This window comes from Schistocerca piceifrons, chromosome 7 (genome assembly GCF_021461385.2).
Source record: "Schistocerca piceifrons isolate TAMUIC-IGC-003096 chromosome 7, iqSchPice1.1, whole genome shotgun sequence".
Classification (NCBI taxonomy): Eukaryota; Metazoa; Arthropoda; class Insecta; order Orthoptera; family Acrididae; genus Schistocerca; species Schistocerca piceifrons.
In genome coordinates this window covers 558,543,732-558,562,104 of record NC_060144.1, presented here as the reverse complement: position 1 = coordinate 558,562,104, position 18,373 = coordinate 558,543,732, and the positions used below count along the sequence as shown (strand labels likewise).

Sequence of the window (18,373 nt, the reverse complement as noted above, 5' to 3'; positions counted from 1 at the left end):
AGTAAAGCGATTGTAATGGACGAGTATGGACGTTACCTTCCGTCAGCAGACAGCGTTATGGGGCTCGCAGTTAGCGTTACCACCTGGGCGCTGGCAGTGGGCTTCTTGCTTGCACCAACGCTGGCGTTGGTCAGTGCAGTCTGCAGCTGCCAGCACACTGCTGCGGATTTGTTTTCTCTGAGACTGCTCTTTGTTTACTGGTTAACTCTAGAATCTGAGCTTGTGTTGCACATCGGTCTTGCTCGGAATGAAAACAATCGATTGTGTCGACTGTAACTTCACGTCAACCGAATGCAAACGGTCGACGCAGTCGAGTCCACTCAGTTTGGAGCGGAAACATTCGATAGTTTTGCCACAGGAAATAGAATCCGCAAGTCTTAATTGGATCCTCCGATTTGCTGTCAATAGTTAACTTTCCAAAATGGGTGGATAACGACAACAGGACCGTAATCGTCAATGTTTTCTTTAAATGCGAACATTTACATTGGGCTTTACTGTGACTATTACAGATATTGATTGAAACAACAAATTCACTGTTACCAGTTTCCACAACACGTTTCAAATGCTTCTACCTCCATGAGGTTGGTTTATTTGCTTTAATACGACGTGTGTGTTCTTTTACCACTTTAGAGTAACCCTAAAGAGAAAAACAAAACACTATTTCAGAACACTGTCGACAAAAAACTGAACGTAAATGTGAATGTGCAAATAAAAAAACTAAAATAGAATACCTTCAGTGGTCACAGGCTCCTTTCTGTGTTGCCATACATCGCTTATTAACTATCACACTTAGGAAAGAAAGATTGTTTAGAAACTGATAAGAGAAAAGAACATGAAGTAACACAGAAACACTATTTCAAAAGTGCAAAGAAGATGAAGCAAAAACTATCATTTAGTCATACGTTTTGAAGCATTGTAGAGATCTTTGGCTGAGTAGATGAATAGATATTTTAGATTGAATATTACAAGTGGTATTTGAACCCTACAATAGCGCCATCTCTGCTTTTAACTTCAACCTACATTATTAAATTTGCAATGTGTGACACACTGAGACTGCTCTTTGTTTACTGGTTAACTCTGGAATCTGAGCTTGTGTTGCACACCGGTCTTGCTCGGAATGAAAACAATCGATTGTATCGACTGTAACTTCACGTCAATCGAATGCAAACGGTCGACGCAGTTGGGTCCACTCAGTTTGGAGCGGAAACATTCGATAGTTTTGCCATGGCTAAATCGTTATTGTTGACATCACACCATCTACTGCGTCAGGATTATCGGCGTTTCGATATTTAAATTTTTTTAGTGGCAATAAGTAGCTTCCAGTTCAGCTTTTCGTCCATGACTATGAACAGGGGGTTTTTTAGTAGTTAATTTGGATCAGAATGCCGTAACACTCAGTGAAATGGGAATAAATTCAAAGAAAGTTACCGAGTGACGACAAATATTTCTCGTAAAAAGATTTGACAAGTGACAGTATTTTATTAAAAAACAAGTGATTAAGTTAAGAAACACTTTAAAAAATTATATCTTTTACGGTTTCTTTTCGCCTCAGCATTTACTGAAATCGAATAGTCGGTGATGTGTGCAAACCAGCGGGAAGAGAAAGACAGCTTTAATAAATTTACATAAAAAGTAACTGATAACTTATTGAAATATAAATTTATAATCCAGCAGCAGTTATTAACATTTTAAAAACAACTGAAAATCCATATTTTACGCAGCAAGTACGAGAAATTCGTATTTAACTAAATAAATATATAACACTCGAAAATACTTAATTTTTAAAAATATTCTATTCTTTTTCATGTGTTTTTGGGTGGGGTCCACTTTTAGCAAAACACTATTTTGTTTTTTGTCCCAGACATTTTTCGCTGCAGTTGCATCATCATCAGTGGGTTTTTTATTCAAATGTCTCTGAGCACTATGGGACTCAACATCTTAGGTCATAAGTCCCCTAGAACTCAGAACTACTCAAACCTAACTAACCTAAGGACATCACACACACCCATGCCCGACGCAGGATTCGAACCTGCGACCGTAGCAGTCCCGCGGTTCCGGACTGCAGCGCCAGAAACGCACGGCCACCGCGTCCGGCAGGTTTTTTTTTTATTTTTTTTTCATTATTATGGCTGTTAAGCATAAGGAATGTTCTTTACTGTTTAAACACATGTAAACATTAGTTTCTAAATCGTAATTACAGATTCTTGAAGAGCACATAAAATTATGTATTCATACCTTCTTACCACATGGTATTGTTTGCCTACTGTATTCGTTTTTACAGTGTCTGTTTTTCTTTACAGTTTGTCATCTGCAACCATATACAACTTAATATAGGTAAAATATTTACGCAAAATTACGATTTCTAAATTAATATGGGTATGCCTGAAGTTAATAATTAATGTGAGAGGTTGTGTGTGTGTGTGTTTTTTCTATTTACAGTATGTTTCACTTACGATTTCTTTTTTTGTCATCTTCCTCATTGTCAAGTTCTGTGTATTGAGTTGGCCACTGCCACTGTCACTGTTTACCTGCTGTAATAACAAGATGGCGGGCAATGAAACAGTGGAAGCTGTGAAAACAAGATGGCGGACAGTAGAACAATTGAAGATGTTGTTGGCGGTTGTTTTGATATATCTCAGAGGTGTGTGTGTGTATTTACATTTTGTTTCACTTTCGTTTTCTTTTTTCATCGTCTTCCCCATAGTCAAGTTCTGTGAATTGAGTTGTCACTGTCACTGTCACTGTTTACCTGCTGTAAAGACAAGACGGCGGACAATGGAACAGTTGAAGGTGTGAAAACAAGATGAGGGACAGTGGAACAGTTGCAGATATCATTGGCGGTGTGTGTATGTGTGTGTGTGTGTGTGTGTGTGTGTGTGTGTGTGTGAAGAAAGAGAGAGAGGGAGAGAGAGAGATAAAGAGAGAGAAGAGAGAGAGAGGGACAGAGAAAGGGATAGAGAATAGAGAAAGAGAGAGAGAGAGAGAGAGAGAGAGGGAAAGGGATAGAGAATGAGAGAGAGAGAGAGAGAGAGAGAGAGAGAGAGAGGGAGAGAGTAGGTTTGAGGAGTTTTATGTGTGTGTGCATGTGTCTGTGTATGTGTATGTGTGGTGGGGGGGGGGGGAGTTCTGTAGGTTGGTGTTATCTAATAATTCTTTGAGGGCAGAGAACAAAGTTCCATTGCAGAGAGCTGTGTATTAATTTATCACTTCCTTTTCTTCAACTATGGCTTTTGCATTTGATAATTTTCTTCAATTATTAGTTTTTGTGGGGGGGCTGTTGCTGCATTTGAGAATTTTCAAATCACTGTTGACATCTGTTGCGCTATGTTTGTTGTCCATAAGGTGTTCAGCAGATGTGGAATGACAGCTGTGACTTTTCAATGCTCTTCTGTGATGTGTGTATCTGGCATTAAAGTTTCTGCTTGTCTGTCCTATATAAACAGATTTTCAGTCCTGACACGCCAATTAGGAAATACCAGATGTGTTGTGTTTGTCTGTGTTTGTATTGATTGTCCTTAGTTTTCTCTGTATTGAGTTGTCTGTCCTGTAGGTTATTTTTAGCCCTTGTCTATTCTGTGAGCTGCATTGTTGTTGTAGGTGACAGTGAACGACTTCTTTTTTGTCATTATGATATTGATGGTTCTCTGTTTGGCATATTAGTGTATATGGATGTGATGTCAAATGATGTGATGTGGCTGTTTTGGGTACATTGATGTCTTTGATATTTTGTACCAGCTCCTCTGTGTTCTGTATGCTTCTCTTATTTGTGTATATGTAATGTACCAGGTGTAAAAACACAAAAGAGCCTTAAAACTAACAGCTGTCTGTGAGCTGTCTGTGAGTCTTCATGCAAGCAAGGTAAAGGTGTTAAATATTTATGACTCTTGTTTTGCCAGCATGTTAGTGTAGATGAATTGGCCGATAATTTGTAATTGTTGAGTAACCCCAGAAAGTACATAAACTGATTTGATGAAAATGTTTCTAAGATTTGTTAACAAAGTTACATGTAATTTGATGGTTTGTATTTATGCTTTTTTAGAGAGGTCAGATAATAACTGCTGCTTAAATGTCATTGTTTGGCAGTAAATTAGTAAATATGTTATAATTTTTCTGAGTAGTGTAATTTCAATTGTTAGATGTTTTGAAAAGTCAAACTAAGCTTGAATATAATTTTTACTAAAAACTCAGTGTCAGTAATTCCCCACAATCAATACCGCCTCCCTGTGCAGGTCAAATGTTTTTCAAAGATGTTGGATTTTTCTTAAACGTTTTCATTTATCACCCAAAAGAATTTCATGTACATTTAAAAGCACTGCACATCACTGAGCCTATAGCTAGCATATTTTTTATTTTCTTTATGAGAGACAAGATTATATATCGATCCTCTATTGCTGCTTTCGAGGTAAGAGAATTTAATTTATGTGTTATGTGCTCAGGGACTACAGTTATGAGTTTTGAACATGGATAATCGATTTAGTGCCTAAGGGGCTGAATGTATTTTGCAGTGACTGTATTTCTTTGATGGTATTGGGAATTCTGTTGCCAAATGAGTTTGTATAAAGTTTTTGCTAACAATAACACAGAGTAATTACACCACATGCAGTTACAACACACTACATGATAACTTGAGTTTTTTATCCAGTCCACAGTCATGCATTCATTCAATAATATTTAAAGAGCATTACACTTTCATTGCATGTAATCAGAAGAATATTTTTTTTAAAAGAACGTTACAAAATTCATTTTCAGAGAGCAGCTCTATAATTCATTGAAAAACGTTATTATGAATCTCTTCTGTCGCTTTTGATAGATGGGGAGTATTTTAACACTAGTATCGTCTGAGTTTAGTGAGTGTCAAGTGAGATGTCTTTGACATACATACAGAACAGAAGTGGACCCAAAACTGAAACTTGTGGGACTCCCTTCGTAGGTTCTTCCCTGTCACTAAAATCTTCTCTATTTCTGTCTTGTTTCCATTATTCAGCACCACTTTTTGAATTCTGCTTGTTTAGTATGATTCCAACCAGTCGTTTGTAAAGTGATAAATTCGATAAAACTTATTTTTTTCTAAGAGAGTAACATGATGTACGTAGTGAGTGATTGTATAAATAGCATTTTCAGTCTGGAATCCAAACGGTGATGTACTAAGTAAGATGTTTCTGGTTAAACGTGAAATTACTCTTGAATGCTTTACTTTTTCAAATATTCTGGAAAAAGGCGTCACAGATGTATGAAGCATGAAGCTGCTGTGTGGTATAATGTATGTGTGTGTGTGTGTGAGGGGGGGCGGAGGCAGTGGGGGAGGTGAGAGCAGACTATTTAGTACACCTGAAGCATTAAAAGCATTTCTTTATTTCTTATTAATCCAGTGTCGAAACCTATTGGTCTCACGGAGTATGATGACTGTTTGGGTGGTGCGTGTAACCTCTGGGGCTTGTACAGCGCTAGTTAAAACAGAAAAGAATGGTCACAGAGTGAAGTATAAATGGAAGAATGAGAAGAAGGCGGCAGCAGTGTTACTAGTGGCGTACCTGCGCCTGTTTTACGGACCTTTGACTGAGGCGTCGGGCGGCGGGGACGGCGACGGCGTCGGCCGCTCGAGGACGATGTGTGGCGGCGAGGTGGGCGTGGGGCCGCGCGGCGAGCTCTCCTCCTCCTCGGGGATGGGCGTACGAGACCGGAAGTCGCGCGGCGGCACCACCGGCGGCTCCGGGGACGGCGTCGACGGCGGCGGCGGCGGCGGCGGCGGCGACGGCGTGGGCGGCGGCGGCTTGGCCACGTTGTTGGCCTGCAGCGCGGGTCGCGGCCGGGGCCTCTGGGCGGCTGCCGGCGCTGCGCAGCAAGGAGCGGGCGTCAGCCTGCAACAGCGCGCGTTACCCACGTCCCCCGGACCTCCACGTGCCGTGGCCCGCAAGGCCGGAAACGAAGGAGGAGTCGAGTACGAACCAGTGAATGTCATGAAATACGTGAGATATATTCGCAGTTGCGAATAAGGACGACCTTCAGCTGTATAATGGAATGGCGACAATGAAAATTTGTGTCAGATCGGGACTGAAACCGGATTTTCCTGCTTATCGCGAGCGGTCCCCTTACTCATTAGGCTATTCGTCACGACTTAGGCCCAGACTCGAACTTCCATAAGTCGTCAACCACGTGTTTACGCCTTTATGTATATTCCCGTACAGAGGAAATATTTTCATTGACAGTCACTTGCCCAATTTCTGCAGATAAATGCGGTACTGCAGTGCCTTTGTTGTTCAGAAGTATGATGCGATGTTCCTTTGGACATGCATGAACGAGTGCATGATCAACACAGGGACTGCAGTGTCGTATTTCTTCGCCTATACCGAACAGCGATTTTCATTTAAAAGATGCTCCCCTGTGTAGGAATCACTTATTGTGCGTACGAATATAGGTTGTCACGCACGAACGACCACATATGGAAGCTTGGCTCTGGCCGTGAGTCGTACATGGGCTAGCCAAAGCCGTTAAGGCGACGCTCTCGTAAAACGAAAAATCCATGTTCGACCTTCAGTCCGGCATGAATTTTCACTGTCGTCATTATCTTATACAGCTGACGGTTGTCCGTATTTGCAACTGTGTAAGACGTCGTGGTCTCCTGACCTTCATTGCTTATATATTCCGCCCTCACAATCATATTCCACACATCAAGACGCTTCATTCGAACCCGAACTCGATAAGATAAAGTCAATGTTGTATGAATTCATGTAAACGATATGCAAATAAGAATTATGCACTGGGGTTGAAATACTCGAGGCTGGCATACACACATACATTCCAGACGCGACGGTCACAGGAGCTTTTAGTTCGAGAGAGGCAGACCACACACCGGAAGGCCGGTCCCTTCAGAGGACGAGTCAACCTCGGCCACTCGTAGAGCAGACAGCATGTGCCCGAGTGAAAGGAGGAACGACCCCGTGTTCGGCTTAAAAGCAAATTCCGCTACATTGTGTGGGAGCATCCAACCTACGCATTCTTTACACATAGCACGCAGTTTCAGAAATTGTCACAGGGAGATAGCAAACGCCAAACGCCGATACTACAGATTTCCGGATTGGTCGCCCTAAACGAAACGTCATTCTCCCGTTTTAGAAGAGCAATGCTGATTGGCAGACGATATTTCTGACGCCTTGAGCTGAAGGAGTAATGGAAGAGACCGAAAGATATACCCCTTCACGTCTGGCATAGAGAGGAGCCATTCCGTTGTCGCTCTTGGAGCAAGGAAAAAGTCTCACCTCAGTTCTTCACTGGGAGAGCACCTCTGTCGAGAGCGAATCGAAGTGCAACTCTATATTGAGTCCTTGCGATTAAGCATTGTTCACTGTGTTGGCTGACACACTTATTGTGCGGTGTGAATGGAGAGAGTTATAGTTAAATGCCTGCGAGGAATTTTTGAGTGGCATCGCAGTGGACTGGTTATCTGACTGGTGTACCACGCCAATAGTTAGACTAGGGGCGAATAGGAATCCTTGACTTCATCAAGGCGTAGGGAGAGTTTGATTGGCGAAGGTCAATCCAGATAGAACGAGAGTTGTCTTATTTGTCAGCAGCGAGCTGCGCAGACAGCAGTCATAGCAGCTTACGGTATTGTCTGCTACAGCTATTGCGAGCCCCATATTTCCTCCACAACAGTACACTTCAGTGCATTTCACACGCTACAGCCTCGACCATACCTAGCAACATTCTAAACGATAATTATTCAAGTTGAGTAGGCGCGCCCCTCAGCCATTCTGCCAAGTCAATAACAATCTTAAACTTTGTATAGAAATTTCATTAGCGAATCCTATCCTTGAGAGGTAACTTCACATTCCGAAAAGAACCAGGATATAACTTGTTCAATTCATAACTAAAAGTGCCACTGTGATTTCTCAGAATTTTTGCAAAATAAATTATAATTTTCGTTAGTTTCATGTTTTTCTTACACTAACTACCACTACTCCAGTACCCAAGTATCCTACTAATTATGTAAGAAATTTTGTTAATTTTTGTGTAATTTCCTTACAGCGGACGACTACAGAAGATATTTATTGCTGAAAGTTTTTCAGGTATTTCTCTTTAGAACGTTAGGAGCGTCTGCCTGACTTCTGTAGTAGTGTGGGGGTGGAAATTGCATCTTGCAGGAGCCACAGGGTAAAGGGTACATCTCAGATTAATCCGTTGCGCAGAATAACAGAATATAAGATCAACCCCACGCTCACAACTGCGAATACATTTGATGTAGAGGGTGATTTACGAATATATGCAAATATATTAATATGTTATTCTACAAGTAAAAATAAAGAAAAAAGTTCTTATAAACGGAGGTCCGCAAATATTTAGTTATGGAGTTACGGCCAATAAAACATTTTGCCTGAAATTTAGCAACTTCGCTAGTATGAAGCCATCGCAAAACTGTAAGAGTTTAAAGTAAAGTACGATTTCCATTTATTTTGTTGTTATTGGTCTGGTGAATGTAATAAAACGTGCCCCAGATGTGTATCTGTATTAATTTTCTTGAACATCCAGAGAAGCAAAGAAGTAATTTCGTAAAATTTAATTTATTAACTACTTAGTGCAGTTAGTTTTTTTAAATTCCAGACAATTGTACAAAGTTTTCAAGAGAAGTTGCAGAGAATTTAATTTTGGAAAAATGATGGTGATAACGTTAACTGAAACTGTATGAATGTGTCAGACACTATGCTTTTATTAATACCAAACTACAGCAGTTTCTATGTGGTCTCACTTAACATTGTTGTTATTCTGTTCTTTCACTGAACGATAGAGACAACTAACTCGTTTCAAGGTTAGGGAACGACTGAAACAACTCACTAACGGTTGCCAACAATGACATAAACGTATCTACATTCTTAATGGAAAGTAAACAAATTTACTTGTATAATAATCTTCGCTTCTCTGGATGTTTTGAAAAACTACTGCAGATACACGTCAGGGACATGTTTTATTAGATTCACCAGACCAAGAACAACAAAATAAATGGAAATCGTGCTTTACTTTAACCTCATACAGTATTGCGATGGTTTCATACTAGCGAAGTTGCTAAATTTCAGGAAAAATCTTTTATTAGCCGTAACTCCGTATCTAAACATTTGCGGACCTACGTTTATATGAACTTTTTTCTTTAGTTTTACTTCTAGAATAACGAATTAAAATATTTGCATATTTTCGTGAATCACCATGTAAAAAAGATTCCGAGAGAAACTAAGCTTTACGGTAATTATTCCCAACACAGCGAAGAACAAAAATCTGGAAACAGATTTTGGTTGCCATCATTCTGAGAGGAGTTAACAATTTACTCAAGATGGCAGCAGCCGAGGAAAGATGTTTAAGTTTCAAGCGAGCGTCTTTTTGCTCGTGGGCGGCGTGGAGATACATTGGGACCAGGCGTTTCGATTATTGAGCCTGAGACAGGATAGGAAACCTGTGTGGTAAAAAGAATATGGACAGTTGCTGTGACCAAGCAGGCAAGCTCCGGCCCGTTGCCCTTCCGCGTAGTTTGTGACGGCGCTATTTTTTCAAGGCACTGGCTTACGAGAGTGTGGTGCCCGTCAGCCATATAAGGTCTGGCCATCGCCACGTGTGGCCCCTTTCTGTTTGACCTGGAGACCGACACGCAGCTGCAGCCGTGTCATCGCCTCGCTGCAGGCATTTATCGCCACGCAGTAGTCGTAGTTTAGCTGTTCATTTCTCCGAACAAAACATAGCAACGTCGTTCGAGTTCACTCGCCGTTTTATTTTGTTCTTGCGGTGGGTGCGTGTATTTTCGATCTTTGATTGCAGACCAGCGATGCCAGCCGAGCGGTAAGATTCATTCAAGATCCCCGCCCCTCTCGCCCCCTCTCCCATTTTGTCATCTTGATCTGGTACTCTGGTCTTATGATTCTATCCCCGGCTTGACCGCGACTGCACGGGCCTAGTTCTGATTCAGTTCATGAAACCTGTGTAGTCAGTGAAGGCTGCCCTCAGCCTAATACTGTTCCATTCTGATTTCAGAACATACTCTTGCTGTATTACCCCTAAAGCCTATGAGTGTTCTTACACTACTTGCCATTAAAATTGCTACACCACGAAGATGACGTGTTACAGACGTGAAATTTAACCGACAGGAAGAACATGCTGTGATATACAAATGATTAGCTTTTCAGAGCATTCAGGCAAGGTTGGCGCCGGTGGCGACACCTACAACGTGCTGACATGAGGAAAGTTTCCAACCGATTTCTCATACACAAACAGCACTTGACCGGCGTTGCCTGGTGAAACGTTGTTGCCATGCCTCGTGTAAGGAGGTGAAATGCGTACCATCGCGTTTCCGACTTTGATGAAGGTCGGATTGTAGCCTATCGCGATTGTGGTTTATCGTATCGCGACATTGCTACACGCTTTGGTCGAGATCCAATGACTGTTAGCAGAATATGGAACCGGTGGATGCAGGAGGGTAATACGGAACGCCGTGCTGGATCCCAACGGCCTCGTATCACTAGCAGTCGAGATGACAGGCATCTTATCCGCATGGCTGTAACGTATCATGCAACCACGTCTCGATCCATGAGTCAATAGATGAGGACGTTTGCAAGACGTTTGCAGCGACTGGTGTGTTGACTTAGTCCCGAATGTACTGCAAACTTTAAATCGTAGTTTGTACACATTTGCGTACGACTCGAAATAATCGTTTCGAACTATGAAGTCAGTTGTTCGATACTTAAATAACAATATTTACGTCACGCTGTGGCTTAATTAATTAACAGTTACAGGTTCCTTGAGATATCTTTGACATTTAACCACTAAAGTTAAGAATTAATTATCAATAACTACTGACTTTTTGACACTGATGTCGCCATTAATCAATGTTCGTTCTCTCTTTCAAGTAGCAACTCTTCCCAATATCCGTTTGCGGCTGGCTACTTGATACTTATCTCAGACACATGCTCTTGTCTCATAAAGGAACGTAAACATGCTGCGTCTAAAGAACCATTCTACCCGAGTTCTTGAATAAACGTTTATTTATTGCACACAAAACGGTTCTCATCATATCACCGAAGTTAAGCGCTGTTGGGCCGGGCTAGCTCTTGGGTGTGTTCGCATCTGGTCTGCGGAGCCATGTTCACAAGCAGGGTGCACTCAACCTGTGTGAGGCAAACTGAGGAGCTTATCGATTGAGAAGTAGCGGCTCCAGTCTCATAAACTGACAAAACGGCCGGGAGACCTGTGTGCTGACCACATGCTCCTCCATATCCGCAGCCAGTGACGCCTGTGGGCTGAGGACGACACGGCGGTCGATCGGTACCGTAGGGCCTTGATGGGCTGTTCGGGTGGAGTTTTATTGCACGCAAGGCAGCTTCTTAAGAGCTGACCTAAAATGTACTAAAAAAATAAATTAACAATAATGTTTGAGCTAAGTCACTGATTGTTGTCTCGTGACATATTAACCAACAGTCTTTTGCAAGAATGATTAGCCCAAGTTTTCTCGGATGAAATATGGTGTATGCATGCAAATAAGGAAAAATTAAATAACCAATTGCCCATTTTCCGGAGTATTCTGGAAGCTGGGGTAAGCGTTTTCGAGAAAGAGGGTCTGTGACACCCTGAACATTCCAGTGGTGATATGCAAGAAACAGAGAATGGCTGTGTGGAGGGAATGTTGTCTTTTGTGACTAATAATGAACAGTGCAGCATGTGGCCTTACGGTTGCCAGCGTTGGAAGCGATCTTGGCTCCGGCGCGCGCCCAGAGGTTGGCAGCATTGGAGGGGGCGCCCCCCGCGGGCCTGGCGTTGGCGGTCGGCGCCCTGATCGGGCCGTCGAACACGTCGTCGGCGGCGCGCACCTCGTCCTCGACGGTGGCGCGCGCCGTGTCGCTGCTGACGCTGCCGCGCGCGCCCGAGTCGTACTCCTGGCGGATCTTGCTGATCTTGAACTTGGCGTAGGCGACGCGCGCCGACGGCGTCAGCGTCGACAGCCGCGGGTTGTACTCCAGCAGCTTCTCGGGGTCGAGGCCCTCCTTCTGCTTCTCGATGATGTACCTGCGGGCCAGACAGTATTACATCCACATCTAGACGATTACTCTGCACTTTACAAGTAAGTGCCTGGCAGAGCGTCAAGCTTCTTCGCTACCCTTTGTAAAGGGACAACGTGCCGTCTAGTGAATGCTAGGCATAGTCAAGGCGCAACGGCAGAGAAAGTGGATGCTTATGCCATCTGTGAGTCAGAGTCGAAGGCAAAGCGCAAGTGCTTCCGCCTGGTGGCAGCTAAGTTAAAGAACGCTATGTGGGAGACAGTGTCTGGCTTGTGCTGCACTTTGACAGCGAAATAACAAAAGAATTAAACTAAATATTATTGTAATGTGTAGTAAAAATTGAAATGTAATATTACTTTAATACATGAAAATGACTGCAACTGAATATTGTAATGCTATGGTATGTTTAATTGTAAATAGAGAACTTGGTGTAATGTAAAATAATATTTAGGTGTGGGGGGAATCCTCGAGAATGAGAAAAATGTACATGTTGGCGCGTAGTATTGGCGGTAGAAGTAAGTTGGCGTAGCTCTGAGGCAGGACAAGTGTTAAGTGGCGTAAAAGTGACTGCCGGTGTGTGCTACGGTAACGTTGCTGACAGACCATTTAGAAGTGAGTTGAAAACAGATATGGACTTCGTTTATCGTATGGCTACAAGTTAAATGCACACTAAGGCTTGTAAGACGCGGTATTTCGACGGAGATGGGCTGTGAGCGGCAAAATAGTACGGTTTCCTGCTCTGAGGTACATGGCACTGCATGGTGGAATGCTGTATTAATTGCGACGAGTTGCTTGTGCCAACGGCGAGGTGTGAAGGGACCAGTAGCCGCATCCAGCGGCATATTGTGATCTCAATAACTGATGAGGTCCATTGGTGAGCTCACTTCAGTAGCCACGAACTAGAAGTTATCTTACAAGAGTATTATTATGAACAGTGGTTGTTATACTGACGCCATTACCAGTACATTGATATTTTGTGAATTAGTTTGTGTAATAGTCAAACCAAGTTCTCTACAGTGTGTAAAGTTTGGAGGCAATAATAATTATGTGGTTTAAATTACATTCCCCAAGTGTAAACAATTATTTAAAGGAAATAGCTCATTATTACCCCATATCCAGTGATTTCTATGTGCTGCAACATCAGTGAAAAGTTATGGTGCGTGAGTATCGGCGTAGCTATATTACGAGAGAAAATAGTCGGAATTAACGCCGAAATTGCCAGCAGACGCCGCTTCATGCAATGGATGGAAGATGCCAGGTACTGTGCCACCTTAATTACTATCCATTGCCATAGTCAAAAATTACTCGGTTCCGTCCGAGCAACGTGATTCTCAATTAGTGTTTTCAGCAGCTATATTGACAAGCAGATCTATATTGTTCTTTAATTAAGCGTTCAAGAAAATTGCTGCCACCACAGTACACATTGTGCCTTCAGTACAATGCAAGCTCAGTAACATCAAATTCAGTAATTACAATTTGTGTAGTTTACATTAACCTAAAACAAGTTCAAGTGTTTATCATGTGTGTTATGTATTGTGAAACGATTTCAGCCGGTGGTATTGTTTTAAATGAGTAATGTCCTGCTGCTAGGCAATATCAAACATACAGAATTAAGTGCTCCCTGTTCAGTCACTTCAAAGAGATTATCAGTGCTACTAATAATCTAATAATACTTTTTACGCGCCGTTATCATTATTTATTCCAAAAATTCCGTGTAATAGTTGGATCACCGTAGGGTGTCTATTCAAATCTATTACACGTGAGAGCCGCTTTCCGGAAGTCCGATGCCGCATGATCTAATAATAATACAGTAAATTCTGGTAGTGGCATTGCACCTTCTACTCTCGAACAGTGTGCATGGGAAAAACGGACACTCGAATCTTTCCATGTGAGCTCTTATTTTTCTTATTTTATTGTGATGATCAAGTCTCCCTATGTAGTCGGGCGCCAACAAAAAATTTTCGCATTCGTCGAGAAAGCTGGTGATTGAAATGTCACGAGAAGATCCTGCGGCAACGAGAAACGCTTTTGTTTTAATGATGTCCACACTAAATCTTGTATAATATCTGTGGCACTCTCTCCGCTATTTCACGACAATACAAAACGAGCTGCCCTTCTTCGAACTTTTTCAATGTTCTCCGTCAGTCCTTTCTGATACGGGTCCCACGTTGCGCAGCAATGCTCGAGAGGAGGACAGGCAAACGTATTGTAAGCAGTCTCTTTACTAGATCTGTTGCGTTTTGTAAGTGTTCTGTCAATATATCACAGTCTTTGGTTCGCTTTCCTCTCAACTTTATCTACGTGATCGTTCCAAGCTAAATTATTCGTAATTGTACTCACTAAGTATTTATTTGATTTTACAGCCTTTCGATTTGTGTGATTTATCGTGTAACAGAATCTAGTACAGGATGGAAAAAATGGAGCATCGAGACAATATCATCTCATAAATGAAACCAATTGAAATAAAAGATTAATTTTGTTGCTGGTGCTTATGAAAGGAACTTTCGTTTACATTTTTCAATGTTCTTACAGGATTCAGTAATGTATTCAAACATAATGCGATTCAATTAAAACACATTCAGTTGTAACCGACACTAGATTCCACACTTTGTGTGTAAAAACGCAAAACACTGAAAGATGTGCACAATATCTTGATAGTTGTCAACCTGTAGCACGTTAGCTCGAAGTGGTAGTTATAATATGTAAATTGAGCTACTCCACACAAATCAAAGAGCTTATATATTGAACTGTGCGCTGATGTAAGCTGTTGCCAGCCCACCAGTCGGCAAAGAGGTTGCAAGAAGATCGATAGTGGGCGCTGAATGAAGTGCGCCTATGAGGAGAGAGGCCAAAGACAGGTTCGCAAGCAATGCGCCACCAACGCCCTTTCGACCTCCAGTATTCGGATCGCTGCCGCAGACAGGAGAGCCTAGTCAGTCACAGACAGTGAGTCCAGTCAGCTGCAGTTGCAGTCAGCTCAGTTACTATTCTAGTTGGCATGTCACTGACTATGAGTGTAGTGTTTATAGTGGAACTTGTAGTTCATGACCAGTGAGACTGACGTGGACTATTACGGAAGAGCTCGTAGCACAGCAACTTAGTTAAAGACAGGTAGCTTCTTGTTCTTATGAGTAAAGAACCATGTTAACAAATGTGTGCAGTTGTGTTACAGGAACAGGACACTGGCCACCAAACAACATCCTCTCCCTGCCTTCCCCTGGTACAGGACTCTATTATGGTTCAAATGGCTCTGAGCACTATGGGACTCACCATCTTAGGTCATAAGTCCCCTAGAACTTACAACTACTTAAACCTAACTAACCTAAGGAAATCACACACACCCATGCCCGAGGCAGGATTCGAACCTGCGACCGTAGCAGTCCCGCGGTTCCGGACTGCAGCGCCAGAACCGCTAGACCACCGCGGCCGACGACTCTATTATGTCAACGATCACACAAGACTGTAAAGCCAATATCAATAGGATACCTACACTATTTGATCAAAAGTACTTGGACACCTCATGTAACACGGATTGGCCACTCATCGCGAGATGCGGACCTGTCGGTGTGAAAGGCAGTGCAGAGTATACAACTAGCCATTAAAATTGCTGCACCACGAAGATGTGCAACAGACGCGAAATTTAACCGACAGGAAGAAGATGCTGTGATATGCAAATGATTAGCTTTTCAGAGCATTCACACAAGGCAGGCGACGGTGGCGACACCTACAACGTGCTGACATGAGGAAAGTTTCCAACCGATATCTCACACACAAACAGCAGTCGACCGGCGTTGCCTGGTGAAACGTTGTTGTGATGCCTCGTGTAAGGAGGAGAAATGCGTGCCATTACAGTTCCAGCCTTTGATAAAGGTCGGATTGTAGCCTATCGCGATTGCGGTTTATCGTATCGCGACATTGCTGCTCGCGTTGGTCGAGACCCAATGATTGTCAGCAGAATATGGAATTGGTGGGTTCAGGGGGGTAATACGGAACGCTGTGCTGGATTCCAACGGCCTCGTATCATTAGCATTCGAGATGACAGGCATTTTATCCGCATGGCGGTAACGGATAGTGCAGCCACGTCTCTATCCCTGAGTAATCAGATGGGGACGTTTGCAAGACAACAACCATCTGCACGAACAGTTCGACAACGTTTGCAGCAGCATGGACTGTCAGCTTGGAGACCATGGCTGCGGTTACCCTTGACGCTGCATCACACACAGGAGCGCCTGCGATGGTGTATTGAACGACGAACCTGGGTGCACGAATGGCAAAACATCATTTTTTCGGATGAATCCAGGTTCTGTTTACAACATCATGATGGTCGCATCCGTGTTTGGCGACATCGCGGTGAACGTACATTGGAAGCGTGTATTCGTCATCGCCATACTGGCGTATCACTCGGCGTGATGGTATGGGGTGCCATTGGTTACACGTCTCGGTCACCTCTTGTTCGCATTGACGGCACTTTGAACAGTCGATGTTACATTTCAAATGTGTTACGACTCATGGCTCTACCCTTCATTCGATCCCTGCGAAACCCTACATTTCACCAGGATGATGCACGACGGCATGTTGCAGGTCCTGTACGCGCCTTTCTGGATACAGAAAATGTTCGACTGCTGCCCTGGCCAGCACATTCTCCAGATCTCTCACCAATTGAAAACGTCTGGTCAATGGTGGCCGAGCAACTGGCTCGTCACAATACGCCAGTGACTACCTTTGATGAACTGTGGTATCGTGTTGAAGCTGCATGGGCAGCTGTACCTGTAGACGCCATCCAAGCTCTGTTTGACTCAATGCCCAGGCGTATCAAGGCCGTTATTATGGCCAGAGGTGGTTGTTCTGGGTACTGATTTCTCAGGATCTACGCACCCAAATTGCGTGAAAATGTAATCACATGTCAGTTCTAGTATAATATATTTGTCCAATGAATACCCGTTTATCATCAGCATTTCTTCTTGGTGCAGCAATTTTAATGGCCAGTAGTGTATTAGCAGAGCTGCAGCAACAGCAGGAACGGTCAGCCTGGAGAGGTCAGTGACTTCGAAGATGGACTAGTCACGTGATATCACCTGAGTAACTAATCCATCAGGGACGTTTAGACCCTTTAAAGCTGCCCGAGGCGAATGGTGCTGGTGTGACTGTGAAATACAAATGCAGAGGAACAACCACAGCTGAAGCAACACCAGACAGACCTCGTGTGCTAATAGAGAGGGACTGTCGAGCCTTGCGTAGGGTGACTGTAAAAATCAGCATAAGGTATCACTCGTGGGTTCCATATCAGCCAGCAGTCCAGCTACCACAGCGACTGTGTGTAGGGGAGTCAGGAAGAATGGGGTGCAACGGTGGAGCAGCAGCTCACACACAGGTCTGTGGTCAGCGCTGAGGGGCGCTTGAGGTGGTGCAAAGAGCGGTGCCACAGGACAGCGGATCACTGGTAACGAATTATTTTGAGTGACGCATCATACCAAACAAAGTGGCAGTCCGATGGAAGGGTTTGGGTTTGGCAAATGCCTTGAAAACATTACCTGCAAACATATGTAGTGAGTTGCGGAAACAAACACATTTTACGACTTTGTGTACTGCGTATGGTAGAGGAACAGTTCGAAGAGGATGGCTGTTTGTATCGGCGTGACATTGCACCCTGTCATGAAGCAGTTTCTGTGAGGCAGTGGTTTGTGGACAATAACGTTCCTGAATCGGGCTGGTCTACCCATAGTTCCGACATGAGTCCAACAGAAAATCTTTGGGATAAGTTGTAACATCGATTTCAGTCCAGACCGCAGTGTCCGACATTATCAGTGTCTCTGGTGTCGGCTCTTGTGGAAGAACAGGCTGCCACTCCCCCATAGACATTCAGACACGTCATTGAAAGTATCCACAGCAGAGTTCAAGCAGTCATGAAGGAAAAGGGGAGAATGTACACTCTCGATATTAATGTCCACTAATGGATGCCCCGATAATTTTGATCAGATTGTGTACATTACAAAAAGCAACAAACGGAAAAGAAACAATAGAAAATTGATAACCTAGTTAGACTACTAAAGCTAAGACACTAGAACGCTACAATTAGGCCTCGTGCACCATATACCGTCCTTAAAATGAACGTCACTAATTGAAAATATATAAAATCAAGACAGAAAAATTTTAAAAAGTTTTTCGTGTTTTTCTGCTCAGAGGAAGTGAAGTACATAAAACGGACGATTATACCAGCATTTTGAGAGGTTATCAGACTCTTTCTTGAGCAGGCGCATCCAGTTTCACTACAGCTTTATTAGAATGATCAGTTATATGCCGGCCAAAAGTACTTTTAACGGTTTCCTCTCAACGAAAGTAAAGAA

The 18,373-nt window shown here is 43.1% G+C and overlaps 1 protein-coding gene across 1 annotated transcript in view; it reads right to left on the bottom strand.

The window, feature by feature from the left end:
* Positions 1-5,713: 5,713 nt before the first annotated feature.
* Positions 5,714-18,373, bottom strand: part of LOC124709076 (transient receptor potential protein-like) — a gene marked incomplete at its 3' end in the record, with an annotated part of 289,063 nt that continues 276,403 nt past the window's right edge. Inside the window, exons 18-19 of the mRNA XM_047240724.1 lie at positions 11,702-12,036; positions 5,714-5,832 (exon numbers count right to left, since the gene is read on the bottom strand). Of these exons, the coding sequence (XP_047096680.1) occupies positions 5,714-5,832; positions 11,702-12,036 (454 nt within the window). The remainder of the gene's footprint in view (positions 5,833-11,701; positions 12,037-18,373) is intronic.